Genomic DNA, 17,914 nt, shown 5'->3' with positions numbered 1-17,914 from the left:
TCCAAAGCCCTCATTCAGAAATTCTAAGTGGCATAAGTAAAGACCTCAGGAGTTCCCTCTAGTGGTATAGTTCTATAAATTTGCAGTGATGTAGATAGATTTTTTTTTTTTCATTAGAATCCTTAATGTCTCTTTAGTATTGGAATTGCAGTTTAAGTTCTTCTTGCAGAAGTAGCTATGTATATGAAATAGACGATTTATTCACAAGGCACATACTTTATTCTCACATAAGTAAAACACGTTCGGATATGTTCTGAAGTGTTTGTTGCATTGTTTACATTCCAGTTTTTAAGCACCTCTAAGAAGGAATAGGACTTATTATTTTTAGTAAATAGTGTTTGTTCATGCTTTCTTGCTCTTATGTTCACACAGTTTATTAATTTAAATGTATCCTTTCAGCTTTTGGACATGCTTAAGTTCTATACTGGTTTTGAGATTAATGACCAGACTGGAAATGCTCTGACAGAGAACGAGATGACTACAATTCACTATGATAGAATTACTTCTCTACAGGTAATTGAAATGCATTATCGCCTTTGCCTCTGCTCCGTAAAGTTGGGTCATAAATAATTTTTCTTTTGTATAGTACAAATAGAAAAAGATACTTAATAGTGTTTTCATCTTGAACTTTGTAAATATTGGCAATTCTGATGAATTAATGAAAAAAATGGCATTCTTTCATAGTCCTAAGTCCTGCGAATCAATATACTGATGTTTGACACTCAGAAATATTAGTTATTGGGCCAGTTTGGTGCATTATTAGTTTTATTTTATGAAAGACTATTTCAACGTGACAAAGTATGTGTAAGCATTTATAATTTGAAAGATAAACACACATAATGAGACTGAAATTTACCAGTACAGCTCAGATCTGCTGGAAAAGTGCCTTTGTTTGTTTTCTATTACTGATTTCATCTTGCTCTTGAGCTCCATTTCCTCTGGTGGCAGAAAGAAGCTTTTGTCAATTTAAAGTAATTCATTTCTTTCTGTTTTAAGAAGTCTTTTTTTGGGTAAAGACTAAGTCAAACTTAAGTTCAAACTGTCTTTCGTATTCAATTCCACCACCTGTCAAGGAGTCTCTGCTTTTCCTCTCCTCTCCCAAAGTGGCATCTGGGAACATGGAGACACTAGGATAGCCTCATTCTTTGGAAGAGGAATGATCTGCACACTGTCCCAGCTCAAGTGTCTTTTCCTGCTTTTTTCAGAGCATTAGTGTTCTTGTCCTTCTGCCTCTGCCTTTGAAGTGACCACAGCTACTGTGGCACGTGGTCTCTTCTCTCGGCACAGGCAAGGCGTGATGGTTGCTCCTGAGGAGCCTGGATATCTCCCTGCTAATGAGGCCCCAACCTTGTTCTTGATGGTACTGGAGTTCTCCTGAGAGCTGACTAACATTCGTTTCTTTGCTTAGACAGCTTACTCTAAGGCTTGGATTGCAGAGTTACTGTTTCATTGCCTGTAGTAATCCTATGGCAGGCTCATGCATAACCTCGGCAACATTCTGTGTTATCCACTGTGGGGCACATGAAAACTCCTGATCTTCTCTGTGCCACATGGGCATTAAGGAAGACTAGGAATGTTGTCTCACACACTCTTACTAAATCAGCATAATGCCACTATTTCTGTTTTCTTGCAGCTTACCCCCTGTTGGTTGAAGGTGCTACCCTGTAAGGTCCTCTCTTTCCAGAGTTCTAAAAGATAGCAGGGCACAAGCACACTAGGCTTTTGGCCTCTCTCTCAAGCTCTCTCTTTAGTGGAGAATTTCCCTTGGGACTTTCTTTTAATTTTTTTAGGCCAGTTCCCCTCCTGTCAGTAAAGCTGGCCTTCATGGCTATTTTTATCTATATTCAAAATACAGTTTTAAAATTAAAAAACTGAACATTGACTCTTTGTTTTTGCATTCCTACTAGAACAATTCTAGTTTTTTCTCATTGTATTGAATGCTTATGACTGAATAAGGCAGAAGTCCCATATGAGAAGCATATAAGAAAGAGAAGTGCATTAATATATTTTTTAAATATTATTTCCATTATATAGTATATAAATTGTAGTTGATTGTATTAATATGTAAACATTAATTTTTTTTTTGCTCTTTTCTAGAGAGCTGCTTTTGCACATTTCCCTGAACTCTATGATTTTGCCCTCTCAAATGTGGCAGAAGTAGATACTCGGGAATCCTTGATCAAGTTTTTTGGACCTCTTAGGTAAGGCAACATGAAAGGAAAACTGCATTTTAATTTTCTTTTCTGCTGTTAGTCTCTTTTACACTATTTTAGGTAATGTTACTTGCTGTGCTACTCTTCACTGACAGCTAGAAATACCACTTCTCTCTAGTGGTATCTCTGAGTCACTTAAATATAATTACCCATCTTCTCTTTCTTTTTTTGGTAAAATTTATATTTTTCATAACTTATACAGTTTTCCTAGATCTTATATTTTCTTTAAAGTGGAACATAAAGCTGTTATCCCATCAATCATAAACAGCATACTACAGAAACCAATAAATGTTGATGATATGTGATATTAGAGATATGACTTAGGAAAATTTTTGCGTATTTAAAGTTTATGAAGTTAGTAATATTCTCTGGCATTTAGATTTCTGATGTTACACTTTTTTTGAAAATAGTACTAATAGCATACATTTATTTGCTGTGTGGTAGGCACTCTACTAAGTGTATAAATAGTTTAATTCTCAAAGCATCCGTGTGGGAAGAGTAGGTACTATTTTACATATAAGGTAACTGAGGCACAGAATAGTTAAGTAATTTACCCAGTTTACACAAGTAAGTGGCAGAGATAGGATTTGAACCTAGGTAGTATGATTTCTGAGTCCTAACATTTTTTTTTAATTTTCTTTTTATTGAGGTATAATTGACACACATTGCATTAGTTTGAGATGTACAACATAATGATTTGATATTTTTATATATTCTGAAAAGATCACCACACTAAGTCTAGTTAATATCTGTCACCATACATACAGAACTTTTTTTCTTGTGAAGAGACTTTTAAGATCTGCTCTCTTAGCAACTTTCAAATATACAATACATTGTTATTAACTATAGTTGGCCATGCTGTGCATAACCTCCCCAGGACTTATTTATCTTATAACTGGAAGTTTGTACCTTTTGACTCCCTTCAACCCCCATATCCCCTGGCTCTGGAAACCACCAATCTATTCTGTGAATCTATGAGCTTGTTTTTTTTTGTTTGTTTTTTTAGGTTCCACATATAAGTGAGATTATAACTTTCTGTGTCCGACTTATTTCACTTAGCATAATACCCTCAGGGTCCATCCATGTTGTCATAAATGGCAAGATTTCATTCTTTATTATTCTGAACCCTAACTTTTAACCACTGTGCTTTGCTATTTCTCCATTGTCCTTAACTCTTGGGAGGATTTATGTTTAGTTAGTTGGCTATTTAAATTAAACAACCGATGTTGGTCTGCTTGTTCATTTTTACATGAGAATTTAATATTAACTCTTACAATAGCGCATCGATCTGCTTCCTCCTTTTAAATAACTTCATAGAGTTTGAACAGGTCTGCCATACTATTTTTTAATCATTCTCCCATTGGTGAATCTTGAATTTTTAAATTTTTGGCTAGTACGAATAATTTGGTAATGAATATCCTTTTTGCTTCTAGGTAAAAATTTTTGTTACTGATTCCCAGAAGCAGAATGGCTGACTCAAAGGGCTTATGTGTTTAATATTTGTTATATATTGCTAAATTTCCTTCAAAATATATACCAGTTATGTACTACACCAACAATGTAGGAGGATTTATTGTTCTCCCTACCAACAGTAGGTAAATTAGTCTATTAGTCTTTAGTTTTTGCTAATCCAAGGGGGGAAAACCCTCATTGTTTTACTTTACATTCTGTGATTATATCGGGGGAGATTGAGCATCTTTCTATTTTTCTTGCCCGTTTGCATTTCTTCTATAATTTGCTTGTTATTATCCTTTGCTAGTTTGTATTCCATTGCTTGTAGTTTTTGTTGATTTTTTTTTCTGAACATTTATGTATTCTGGATACTAATATTTTGTCTAGTTTGTGTTGCAATTATTTTCTTTCAGTTTCTCACTTTTAAGCTTTGTTTATGGTATATTTTGTTATTGCAGATGTTAATTAATCACATCTTTCCATCTTTTTAATAACAATAACAAATGCTTTATATGCAAGGCCTTCTTCACCATAAGATTACAAAAAATATTGTCTTCTATTTTTAAAGCACTTTTGCAGATTTGTTTTTTTACATTTAATTTAGCTGCATAATCCATCCAGGGAATTTATTTTTACCAATAGAACTCCTTTATACTCTTAAAAATTATTGAGGATCTCAAAGAAATTTTTTTATGTGGATTATAGCCATTATGTTTACTATATTAGAAATTAAAACTGAAAAAATTTTAAATACGCTAGTTATCCCTTATCCACGGTTTCACTTTCCACAGTTTCAGTTACCTGCAGTCAACCGTGGTCCAAAAATATTAAATGGAAAATTCCAGAAGTAAACAGTTCATAAGTTTTAAATTGCATGCCATTCTGAGTAGCGTGATGAAACCTGTGCCATCCCGTTCTGTCTCGCCCAGGATGAGAGTCATCCCTTTGTCCAGCGGATCCACGCTATAAACGCTGCCTGCCTGTTAGTCACTTAGTGGTCGTCTCAGTTTTCAGATCAGTTGTCGTGGTATCCCAATGTTTGTGTTCAAGTAACCCTTATTTTAATTAATAATGGCCCCAAAGTGCAAGAGTAGTGATGCTGGCAAGTCAGATATGCCGAAGAGAAATTTTTGATCTCGTACTGTGCCTAATTTATAAATTAAACTTTATCATAGCTATGTATAGGAAAAAACATAGTATATATAGCGTTCAGTACTATCTGTGCTTTTAGACATCTACTGGGGATCTTGGAATGTATCCCCCGTGGATACGGGGGGACTACTGTGCTTAATTCATTAACAAGATCAATTAAAATCCATTTTATGTTAGCATGTGTATTGTTAATGAAAAATAGATTCTCCAAAATGAAAAAAATACATAGTGAGAAGAGTGGCATTGTTTTACCTTTTTGCAAGTCTCTTTAATGTCTGGCTTAATCAGACATTTGGAAGACAGTTGGATTTGCAGATCTGCTCTGGATTCAGTTGTTGTGAGTTGTTTTGGTTGAAGTAAATGAAGAAAATTCAGGCTTACACAGAGGGAAGTGTATTTCAATAGCTTTTTCAAGTAATTGAGAATATTCTTCTTCGATACTATATACTATACCACTTGACAAGTGGTAGTTTTTTTAAAAGTTAGTTTCAGTGTGGTGTCTGAAAACCATGTTAAGGAAGTCTGTGCAATTAAAGTGAATTAATTTTAAAAAATGGAGAAATATTCCTTGCTCATGGATGAGAGGACTCAGTTAAGGTGTGAAGTCACCAAAATTGATCTAGAGATATCATTCAGTTCCAGTCAAAATCCCAGCAGGATATTTTATAGAAATGGACAAGCTTACTCTAAAATTAATATGGAAAGGCATAGGAACTAGAATAGCCAAAACCATTTTGAAAAAGAGCAGAGTTGGAGGATTTCCACTACAGTACCTAATTTCAAGACTTACTATAAAGTTACAGTAATCAAGACATTGTGGTATTGGACAAAGAGTAGACATACGGATCACTGGAACAGGGTCGAGTTCAGAAATATGCCACACATATATGGTTAGTTGATTTTTGATTAAGGTACCAAGGCAGCTTATTGAAGAAAGGATAATCTTTTCAACAGTAGTGCCAGAACACTTGGACATCCATATGCAAAGTATGAAACTTGACCTCTATTTTGCATCATGTACACAAATTAACTCAAAATGAATCATAGGCCTAAATATCAAAACTAAAACTTATAGGAAATATAGGAGAAAAATCTCTGTGATTGTGGTTTGTGCAGAGATTTGTGCCACAATCCAGAAGGTAAAAACTTGGTAAATTGGACTTTATCAATATTTAAAACTTGTATTAGAAAGACATTAAGAGAATGAAGAGAGAAGCCCCAAACTGGGAGAAAATATTGGCCAAACACATATCTGATGATGGACTGGTATCCAGAAGTCTCAGTACTCAATAATAAGAAAACAGCAATTAAAAAATGGCTATCAAGGGGCTGGCCCCGTGGCCGAGTGGTTAAGTTCGCGTGCTCCGCTGCAGACAGCCCCGTGTTTCGTTGGTTCGAATCCTGGGCACAGACATGGCACTGCTCGTCAGGCCACGCTGAGGTGGCATCCCATATGCCACAACTAGAAGGACCCACAACGAAGAATATACAACTATGTACTGGGGGACTTTGGGGAGAAAAAGGAAAAAATAAAATCTTTAAAAAAAAAAATGGCTATCAATTTGAACAGATACTTCACCAAAGAAAATAGATAGATTTCAATAAACCCACTGAAAGATGCTTAGCATCGTTAGTCATTAGGGAAATGTAAATTTAAATCATAATGAGATACCATGATGTGCCTATTAGACTTATTTGTAAGAACAACAATATATTGGCTCTTGACAAGGATGTGGAGCACTGGGAATTCTTATACCTTGTGGTGGGAATCCAGAATGGTAATGCCACATTGGAAAAATTTGATAGTTTTATTGTAAAGTTAAACATGCATTTACAGTATGATTTAGTGTTCTCACAAACAAACCCAAGAGAAATGAACACTTCTGGTCACACAAAAATCTGTACAGAAATATATGTAGTATTTTTATTTGTAGTTGTCAAAAACTGGAATACACAATCTCCTTCAACTGTTAGGTGAATAAAAATACTGTGAAATGTCCATATAATGAAATATTACTCAGCAGTAAAAAGGAACCAACTACTGATACACACAGCAATGTAGGTGAATCTCAAATGCATTATGCTAAGTGAAAGCAACCAGTGTCAAAAGGCTACATAATGTATGATTCCATTGATTTGACCGGCTGGAAAAAGCAAGGTTATAGAGACTGAAAACAAATTAGTGGTCACCAGGGACCGGGAGAGAAAGTTTGAGGGAATTTTGGACGGTGATGAAACTGTATTTAAGGTGGTGGAAAGCTGTCAGTCTCACAGTGGCAAATGCAAGTTTTCCAAAATTCCAGTTTTTCACTTGGAAGCTCAAATTTAAGCTTTGGCAACAAATACTTTAAGTTGTTTTCCTTGAAGTTACAGGTTTGTTTTTGAAATTTGAAAATTCTTTTGTTATTTATTCCAGTCTGAATAACCATGATTTTTCAGTTGTTCTTTCAGGTAGCAATTGTGTGCAAAATATCCTTCCCATTATGTCACACAAAATTTTTAAAAAACAGATACTCGAGTCCATATTTAATGACGTTAATGATTTTTTGCTACTTCATCAAGGGCATTCTTAAACAAAACTGGCTTTGTTTTAAAACTGCGTGTGGCAGTGAGGAATGCTGTGACTACTTCCGGTACTGGTTGGTACCACCCCCTTGATCCGTGCCAGCATTCTTACCGACCATTGCTTTCACACTGTCACTGTGTATGTAAAGAAAGTGAAAAAAACTGAATAATGTCTTAGTATTAATAGAAAAAGCATTGTCCTTGCAGACTGCCTGAAAGGGTCGCGGAGAACATGAGACGTTTGCCGAAGATGCTTTGAGAATCCGTTGTTAGATGTTTAACTTTAGTTGCTGATTTTTTATATTTATTACTCATGTCAAAGGATATATTTTCTAAGTAAAACTTTTTAAGCAATCTGTGAAATTACGTGTTTTAAAAGTGAAGTAAAGGACATTAAGCATAAAATATTCTGGGGGCTGGCCCCGTGGCCGAGTGGTTAAGTTCGAGTGCTCCCCTTTGTCGGCCCAGGGTTTCGCGGGTTCGGATCCTGGGCGCGAACATGGCACTGCTCATCAGGCCATGTTGAGGAGGCATCGTCCCACATGCCACAACTAGAACAACCCACAACTAAGATATACACCTATGTACCTGGGAGATTTGGGGAGATAAAGCAAACTAAGATATACAGCTATGTACCCGGGAGATTTGGGGAGATAAAGCAGGAAAAAAACAAAAAGATTGGCAACAGTTGTTAGCTCAGGTGCCAATCTTTAAAAAAAAAAAAGAAGAAAATATTCTGATCTGCATATTCTTTATTCTGCAGTTCAAATACACTCCACCAGGTGGCGTCATACCTCTGCTTGTTACCAACTCTTCCTAAAACTGAAGACACAACTTTTGATAAAGAATTCCTTCTGGAATTGCTGGTAAATATTAATGTTCCTTGAATTTTACATGAGGTTTTCCCTGCCATTTTGAATCATGCTTAAAGATGTAGGATTTGATAAAGATTTTTTTCCAGGCTAAAGATTAGGAAGATAATTCCTACCTGTTTTGGAATTAAATCATCATTTGATTTTCTCAGATTTCTTTTCTCATCTCTTGGATTCCGCTTCTTAAGTGTTTACCCCTTAAAACTGCTTTATGGTATGAATTCATTCTACACAACCATTTATGAGCAATTCTTTGTCAAGCACTGGATTCAGGCATTGGGGATATGTAGAGAGCTGACACCATTCCTGCCTTTAAGAGGTCATGCTTACACACACACACACGCATTGCATATTTATTCATATCTATCTATATAACTGTTAATTTTAAAAGTTACCATTTAAATATAGAGCCTTGAATATTAAGCTATACCTTTATCACTGGAAAACTCAGAAATGTTTAGAAATAGAGTAAGTTATCACTGACTTAGTAGTTTAGAATTCCAAGGGGTTTCTCAGTCATTTTGGGAAATGAGGGGCTTTAACTCAAACTAGTACCTTTTTTTGGTAAAACTTTATTTTTTTAGTGCAGTTTTAGATTGATAGCAAAATTGAGGGGAAGGAATATACCTTACTTTCAACTTCAGTAGACTATTTTATAAAATGGATGAGTATTTGCCCATACCCCACTGTGAATATTTAGGTTATTTGCCATGTTCACTATTAGAAATAATGATACATTCCTTGTACATGGCTCTTTGTGCCCAAAATTGAACATTTAGGAGTGATCCTAGAAGTGAAATTGTTTGACTAAAGTGTGTGCTTATTTCAAAGATAAAAGAGGCAGCCAAACTATCCTCCAAAAGGTGTGTGTTGCCACCAACAATGTATTGAAGTATGTCTCCTTAAGCTCTTTCCAGCTTTGGATGTTATGAGTCGTCCCAATTTTTGTCAGTCTCATGGGTAAAAACATAATAGCTTGTTTTAATTTTTCGTTTCCTGACTGCTATAAGGTTGAATTGTTTTTTCTATGTTTCAGACATTTTTTTATACCTACTCAAACATACACTGTGTGGATGTGTATATACGTTTTTTTACACATATGGAACAGTAATGGGCATGTGATTTTGTGACTTATATTCCAAGCTAATATTTTTTAAATAGGGTGTAAAATATAATCCCTTACTGTAGAGAGCAAGAGGATGTGCTAGTTTTGGGTGCAGTAACAAGAAACTATTTGTAGCAGGTGTTTTAAGCCTGGTAACAGGTGTTTAAGTGCCATTTGGAGAGAAATCCTTGGGAAGGGTTTTAAATTAATTCAAGTATGGAAAATACCTTTTTACCTGTATATTTACTTACGTGAAATACATGTCTTGGGTCACTGTCTTTGCCTTCCTTCTTACGAATCACTTTTCATTGTCTCTGACTACAAGTGCTTTTTAAAAATTCCTTGTCCTATTTTCTGACAATTTAAAATCTTCTCTCATAAGTCAGGTTTTAGGGATTAATAGTAAATACTTACTATAGAAAGAAACAAGGATTTTTCCAGGAATCTTTCTAATGGAAAATAGGTTTGAGTATAAAGTTATCCTATGCCTTTTAGGGTCTTATAGCTAAGATTTCATCCTTAAAATTTAAATAGTTATACCAAAAGAAAACAATTTTAAAATTTTATAGTGCTGCAATATCTGTCATTTCCTGCCTCTCCTAAAGGCTTTCCTCCGGCTTTGGATTCTTCTAATACAAATTATGATTAAAAAGTTAAGATATACGTATTGTTTAGATGATATCCCATTATCTTCTTTGCTAAAATAATACTATCTCTGCTGAAAATATGTGACACATTTTTGAAATATGCCATTATTTTAGCATCTGTTAGGTAACAAACATATTTCTGCTTTTGAGATAGATTACTATAATATTAACAATGGAAGGGTACACAGATATCATCAAGTCCAACTCTGATTTTACAAAGAAGACTGAGACCAGGTTATTAATAAAGTTTCGCAGATTGTTCAGCTTGTTAGTACAGGAATAAAAACTATAACCTAAGACATAGGGCTGCTGTTCTTTTCCTTACATTGGTAGAATACTAAGTGCTATGAGTTTTAAGGTCTTTGCATGTGCCAGGTACTTTAACACTATTTTCTTCCATTTCATTTTCATAAGAAACCTGAGATGTGAGTGGCGTTTTATCTGTTTTACTGAAAAGGAAACTAAGATCGAGGAGGTTGAAGTAACTTTCCCAGCTTTTACATAGTTCATAAATAGAGGTGCTGGGAGTTGAACTCAGATCTGTCTGATTCTTGAAGCCCATCACGATTGGTACCTCTTTTATCTTTGATTTATGGAGAAAATGGAAAAAGGAAAAAAAAATATCTTTTTAAGCGCTGCAGTAACTGAAAGACATGAAACTTCTCATTCCATACTTGGTGGTGAGTTTCTCCATAAATTATTTTGATTAAAAACTTTCTGCCCGAACCTGTTTCTTTTAGGTATCTCGTCACGAACGTCGAATTTCTCAGATTCAGCAGTTGAACCAGATGCCTTTGTATCCAACTGAGAAAATCATATGGGATGAAAATATTGTCCCAACTGAGTACTATTCTGGAGAAGGTATGGTAAAGAAATACAGATTCAAGTGTAACATGAAACTTAGTTTTCAAATTCATCATATGTAACTGAAAATACATACATGAGGATAATTTTCTGGTACCTTCAAGTTCAACTTTAGAAGCTAGAAACTATTCAATATTTTGAATGCTTAGCATTAAGGATTTTTATTAAATTTAGCTATGCCCTAATGTGTGTGGGTGTATGTATTATCCTGTATGATCTATGACCATTTTAAAGCAATAAAACTGAATTTTAAGGAGACCTAATAATACAGGAAATGTAGCTTTCATTATGTCACTATAATAGGCTTTGTTTGGTAGTGCTTTATTTTTCAAAGCATTTTTTAGAGGCTCTTTTGAATTCCTTGTAGAGCCAGCTAATGACCACCAAACAAAAAAAAAGACATTGTCATTGGTTAATAATAAACCCTTCGTTTTGATCCAAAATGGAATTGCCTAGTTTGTTTACCTACCTAGTTCTCAACAGATTGTTTCTAAATGCTTTCACTCATCCTTTAAGGATGAGAGTTCGCGACAATTCAGTGTATGTCAAAGTGCATTCTGACACATTTTGAAGACCTATTTTGAAAAAAATTACAGGAAATCTTTTGAATAATAGTATTATTATTAGAGGAAATAGGCTGTTGTAAAGACGTCACTATGTAAGCACTGGTATGTTAATTTAAGAGGAAAATTGTTATTTCGGAGTCAGATCCTGGAGTCATAACCCCAATAGACCCAGCGCTCTCAAATGGTACTAGATTTCAGAATAGGGGACCTTCAGATCTTTTTAAGTTCTTACAGTGGTTAATGCATTGTTTTCTCACTTTTCTAATTCATTCATCCTAAAAACATTTATGACCATATATATATGACATCTAACTCTGACTCATCAGCCCCTAAAAGGCAAATACCACTCATGAGTATTTTATCTTTTTAATAAAATGTTTATGTATCCTTAAAAATGTAAACAGTCTTATATCTATTCAATGATGCTGCTCTGAGTTTAAAACGCATTTTGCTTAGTATAAAATATTATTTTTCTTTCACTCCTCTGATTAACGAAGTGAAAAGGAGTACTTCTCAAAATTTAAGTCTTTGTACCTTAGATGGAATGAAAGTATTTCAGAACAATAGTAGTTGCCAAATGGTTTGACTGTAACATAGCTGCTTCCAGAGACTTGGCTATGTCTTGCCATTGTTCTCCATTGACAGTGGATGGGATTGTGTTTTGGAGGCCCAATGTCTGATGCTGTGAAATAGGCAAAGATCAAAGCTAATTCTGCATGATTATGCAAGCTGCTTCTAGCTCCCAAGGAGAAAATAAGTGAAATTGGAACAGATATAAAACAATATAATATAAGAATTGTAAAGAAAATCTTTGTAAAAATTTTCCCTTTTTTTAACCTTTTTGCTATAAAATAAACACTAATATAGAAAGCCACACAAAATATAGAACTTCGCTAATTATCATAAAGGAAACATCATGAAACTCTTGTAACCACCTTGTCAGCCATCCCAGAACCCTCCCATGTGTCCCCTCCTAGTTACCACTTCTTCCCTCCACTTGAAAGTAACCATTTCCTGACTTTTATAGCAGTCACTATCTTGTATTTCTTCCTAGTTTTATCACCCAGTTGGGCATCCCAAGACACATAGTCAGTTATGTACATTTTTAAAATGTCTTTTACTTAACGGGTACCCCCTATATCCCTTCCTTTTCTTTCTGTTGAACAATCTGAGTTGCTTGATCTGTATAGTTTTCCACAGTCTAGATTTTTCTGGTTGACTGCTCACAGTGCAATTCAGCATGTTCTTCTGCTCCTTATTTTTCTTGCAAATTGGCAGCTGGATGCAGAGGCTTGATCAGGCTGAGGTTCTCTCTTCGGCAAGATTCTTGGAGATGGTGTGTTCTTTCATCAGGAAGCACATAATGTCTGGTTCTCTCTTTTTGTGATATTAGCAGCTATTGCTGCTTAACATCCTAGATTTGTTAATTCAATTTTGTGAGTTGACGAAATGGTTGCAAAATGGTGACATTTTGATTTTGTCTTTTTTTTTTTTTTAATAAAATCATGCTATCAAAAGAGATGCTTTTCCTCCGCCTCTGGCCTGAAGGAAATTGAATTAGATTATAAGTCAGAGTTTACTAACATAAATTATTTGAAATTTTTGTACATCGATGTTTCTTGCCTTTAGGTGCATTATTGCTTTGGTGAGTATGGATAGGGATGATGAAAATCATATGATTTGCCAATAAAATGTGTTTTGGGGTTCTTTTTTTTAACCTTTTTGATATTGCTCTTGAGTGGTTGGCCACTTATTCTCCAAGGGAAATAGTGTTAAGTGAGGATAATGGAAAAAATATTGTTCATTAATATAGTCAGAGAAGGGAAATAACTCCAGGAGTAACATATAATCAATGCCTAATCAAGACCTTGTCAAATATGCTGAATTTGAGACATCATTAAATTAGATTCTTACCAAATTTGTTAACTTTTTTTATACATAGAGCAGACATCTGACTAAAAATATACTTCAAATATGGATGTTATTCCTTTTCAGGTTGTCTTGCGCTTCCCAAGTTGAATTTGCAGTTTTTGACTCTTCATGATTACCTCCTAAGGAACTTTAATCTCTTCCGCTTAGAATCAACTTATGAAATTAGGCAGGACATCGAGGATAGTGTCAGCAGAATGAAGCCATGGTTCGTAAATTGGTTCCACTTGCAATGAAGAGATGTAAACTGTGCCTGACATACTTCTATCAGAAACCTCCTAAGTACATTTAGAAATAATATACCTGGCATGAAGATGCCCTCCAAAGTATGAGCCACTCTTTGAGAAATTGTTTAATGTGAATTAGAATATATCAAAAGGTCTAAAATATAAAATATGTATCTGGGTACTTGGGAGTGGGGCTGGGGATAAGGGAGGAGAGGTCATCATTCTAGGGGGGTCAGGTGGGAGGGAGAAATGTAGAGGGGAGTAGGTTGGGCATTAGTAAAAGGGTAAAGAGGGAAGGGTGTGGGTTGGCCCGCAGACCTGTGCTAGGGCAGGACATTTTAAGTCCTAGGAGAAGCTTATGAAGGGGTGTTCTGCTACCCCTGCTGCTTTTGTGGCTGTCACCACTAGTCTCAGTCAGCCTCTCTAAGGAACCTGGTGGGAGATGAGGGGAATTCCTGAACATTGCACAGAATGGAATATTGGAAAGTCCCATAGATTGCCTTGAAGAGACATCAACATTTACTTTAGGGCCAGTTGAGTATGTCTCAGTATTCAAGGAATTCTTATGTTTAAACTCAGCTCTCTACCTACTAGTTCATGTCTGGAGTTCCTTTAGCTAAGAAAAGACTTAATTCTAGTTATCATAGACAGCTCTGTATTATGAGATTTGTAAAGGTTAGTTTTGCCTTTTCAACGTGACTGACCGTGGGTAAATGCCCTTCATTCACTATTTCATTCTAAGTATGAAATTGATGGAGATATGTTAATTATCTAAGTGAATATAAATGAGTTAAATAATTCTGTAAAATGAGTTCTCCTTACATGATAGTCACACCATGCATACATACACAGTTATACTGCATTCTATATGAAAAGCTTAACATTGTGACTGTGAACTGATTCAGCTATCTTCCAGGCTTCTCTCCTTGCTAGTTACAGAGAGCTACATGGACACTGGTTATGATCCGTTTTTCTCACTTCCATATTTTATTTCATACACAGTTCTATTTTTTAATTAATTATTATGTGAAAAGTTATTCTGGGTGAGACTATAAAACACAACATAAACTATTTTTGACTTAATAATCAGTTGAGTCAGTAGGCAGGCTAGCACTCTGAAATTTGTATACCCACTGGCTGATTATCCCTGCCCACAGCTTTGCTGAAATCATTGCCCATTGTTTGGACCCCGGGGGAGTGCTTAATCAGAAAGCTTACTTATAATTTATGGTTACCTTGCATTTACATGCTCAGATTCTGGACCTAATTTTGGCCATTTTGCAAAGAAGGGATTTATTAACTAGCAGTTCATCAAATAAAATTCACTTATGTTTTACTTCAATGCCAAATAAAACAGTAATACTTAGCATTCGTACGGTCTATTAATAAAGAACATTTTTTTTTTACTTACATTATTTTCTGCCACAAGGAAAAATTTCACTTTTTGAAGTTAACGTGATAATAAATTTTTCTAAATTTTCATTCCTAATTGCCCGTCAGTGAAAACTGTTAAAATTGATGAGATCTACAAAGGGTCTTGGCTTCTTTCTGTTCCATGTGTCCTGAAGGTAGAAAACTAGCAGGGGCATTTTTACTCATTGCGTAGTTCTAATGATCATGTTTTCAAGCTGCTGAAACGACTGAGCAGTGTAAGAAAGTATATGCTTATGAGGAACAGAAATCTCTACATACTTTTTAATGCTTCATGTTACAGGTAGATTTTATAAGCGGGGAGAGTAGATTAATGGTTGCCTGGGGGTAGAAACAGGGATTGACTGCAATTGAACCGGAGGAATCTTTTTTAAGTATGAGGGAACTGTTCTAAAATTGGATTGTGGCGGTGGATGCACAAGTCTGTAAATTTACTAAAAATTATTGAATTGAATTTTATGGTATATAAACTGTACTGTAGTAAAGTTGTAAAAAAGTGGGGAAGGTGATAGAAAGTTATTACAAAAGCGTTTAGATACAAGGTAATAATGCCTTTCAGAAATTGTCCCAGTGCTAACCAGCTCGTTGGATTGTAGAACTTTTATTTTTAGTTAGATTCACTCTTTGATCTTAAGTTCTACGATTTTTTGTTGTGACACAAAGGCTTTACTTAGGATATAGTTTTTCTTTATATTTGTAAGCATGTCTTTTTTTGGCAGTCTTTTCCAATTTTGGAGTGTTGCAGTTTTTATGTTACAGATTTCCCAAATACACTATTTAATGTGAAAACTAAAGCACTAGATAGACTAATATAAGAAGAAAGAATGAGTATTTGGATGTTAGTGGTTATTACAACTAGCTTAATTATTTTTCCCCCAATCCATGATAGCATCTTTTAACTTAAACGTTATGCCCTAACGGAGGCATTTGCGTAGATGTTATCATTTGCTTGTTTCTAATTTTTTAAATTCTAGCTTGTTCCAAAACATTTTTGAAACAACTTATAAAAATGCTTATAATATATAAGATAAAATGTTAACAGTTGAGACTATCTTCATAAAGAGGGGGAAAGGATTGGAATATAAAATAGAACTAAATGTGTTCGATTATTTTATTCTTTGACAAAATGGCTTAGTTCTTATATACATGGAGTTATCATTTTTTCCATGGATGTAGGGGATATTCCTCTACTTCCCTTTCTTTTCTGGACCATGTTTGCCTGTTTCATCCTACCATAAATACTCCCTATGTAATTGGGACTTAGATTTTTTTTAAAAGTTTAGAAATAAGAGTTACTAATGTTGGGGCTTAAATACTAGCTAAACATGTATTCTTACTTACAAGTTTTACTTGTCCAAAAGTTGGGGAAAAGTTATTTTTGTTTAAGTAATCATCTACTTCTTTGATTTCCAGGCAGTCTGAGTATGGTGGTGTAGTATTTGGTGGTTGGGCACGAATGGCTCAGCCCATTGTGGCTTTCACTGTAGTTGAGGTTGCCAAACCCAACATAGGTGAAAACTGGCCGACCCGAGTTCGTGCAGATGTTACCATCAATCTGAATGTCCGCGATCACATCAAAGATGAATGGGAAGGTAATTTTGTATTTCAAAAAGCAGTTACCTTTTGCCTTTTTAGTTTATAGACTTAGAGCATTAGCAAAGTACTTTCACTAAATGTTACCCTTTTAAACTTCTATTAAATTTTATCTTTAAAATTTGATTTAAAGAATAGCAGTTGTCTTTATAATTATTAATAGTAAAAATACCAAGGATCATACAAGAATAATTAAATACCTTAATACTTTAATAAAAGATAGAAAATAGCATGTATATCAAAGTGTTTTGGAAGTTATGGTTTGCAGAGCTAAGAGAAAAGCATTTTAAATCTTAAATTTAGTAAGATATTGTTTATGAATTTATAGGATCAGCATAAAAAGAATAAAAATATTACTGTTCACTAAAGAAAAGAAGAAACCCACATATAACTTGCACATGTGCAGAGCAAGTAAGGAAAATTGTTGTTTTTAAAAAAGATAAAAGCAGTGCAAGTGAACATAATAGGGATATATAATTTGTGGAAAGTAAATATACAAAATCAAAATTGGACAAGCTCAAAAGGAATTTTAGGGGGAACTAGTAAAAGAACTCAGAAAGAAATAATAATAATTTATTTGTACCAAAGGGAGGAAGTCAGATAAAGAATGAGTGAAATCAAAGGTACTCAAGGATAAGTAATAATTGCAGAGAAATTAAATGTTATTTTCCGTTTCTTCACTACGCAAGATTTTATGGATGGAAGTTTTATGTCACAACTAATTTTGTTTGGAAGCAAGTATGTTCAAAGTTACTAAGTCAGGTAGTTAAAATATCAATAACACCTTGCCAGAAATGGCACATGAATTGATTTTTAATTGACACTTTTATATTTTTCTCCCAGCTGTCTGTGAGAGCTCTTGCTGCCCTGTTGTGAGAAATAGTAGCCGGTAGGTTTTATCTCCTTCCCCCTTCTTGGCATGCCAGAAGGAAAGGGATAGTCCCTTACCAGATCAGTTTTCAGAAATTATTGCTCCCAATATAGCTGTTTATAACCATAGGGACTGTATGATATATTTATCAAATAATTTTGAAGGAATCCAGCAGTGAAGCTGGCCACATGTTTAACAAATGGCCACTGTAGTGGGTGTAGTTTGTGACAGATTGTTTTTGTGACTCCTGTATCCTTCAAAAGAGTTCCAATCTGGTGCATTACAATCTAGAATAATGTGTACCTTTATTATTGCTGAATCTCCAGAGAGACGTTAAGTTGCTGGAGAAGTTCTTATATTTATTACCCCTTGGAGCTTAAGGAGGTATTAAAATAAACACTGTTTTACATGGTAATAAATTGAAATA

At 34.7% G+C, this 17,914-nt stretch overlaps 1 protein-coding gene across 2 annotated transcripts in view; it reads left to right on the top strand.

The window, feature by feature from the left end:
• The window catches only part of AQR (aquarius intron-binding spliceosomal factor), a 93,568-nt gene that overhangs the window by 31,118 nt on the left and 44,536 nt on the right, over window positions 1-17,914 (top strand). For both annotated transcript variants that reach the window (XM_046654542.1, XM_046654543.1), the window contains 6 exons: window positions 400-513; window positions 2,098-2,201; window positions 8,146-8,248; window positions 10,747-10,867; window positions 13,432-13,573; window positions 16,437-16,615. In XM_046654542.1, the coding sequence (XP_046510498.1) occupies window positions 400-513; window positions 2,098-2,201; window positions 8,146-8,248; window positions 10,747-10,867; window positions 13,432-13,573; window positions 16,437-16,615 (763 nt within the window). The remainder of the gene's footprint in view (window positions 1-399; window positions 514-2,097; window positions 2,202-8,145; window positions 8,249-10,746; window positions 10,868-13,431; window positions 13,574-16,436; window positions 16,616-17,914) is intronic.

The sequence above is a fragment of the Equus quagga genome, chromosome 2 (genome assembly GCF_021613505.1).
Source record: "Equus quagga isolate Etosha38 chromosome 2, UCLA_HA_Equagga_1.0, whole genome shotgun sequence".
NCBI classification, from domain to species: domain Eukaryota; kingdom Metazoa; phylum Chordata; class Mammalia; order Perissodactyla; family Equidae; genus Equus; species Equus quagga.
The sequence above is the reverse complement of the archived record's forward strand: the minus strand, read 5'-3'. Positions and strand labels throughout refer to the sequence as shown.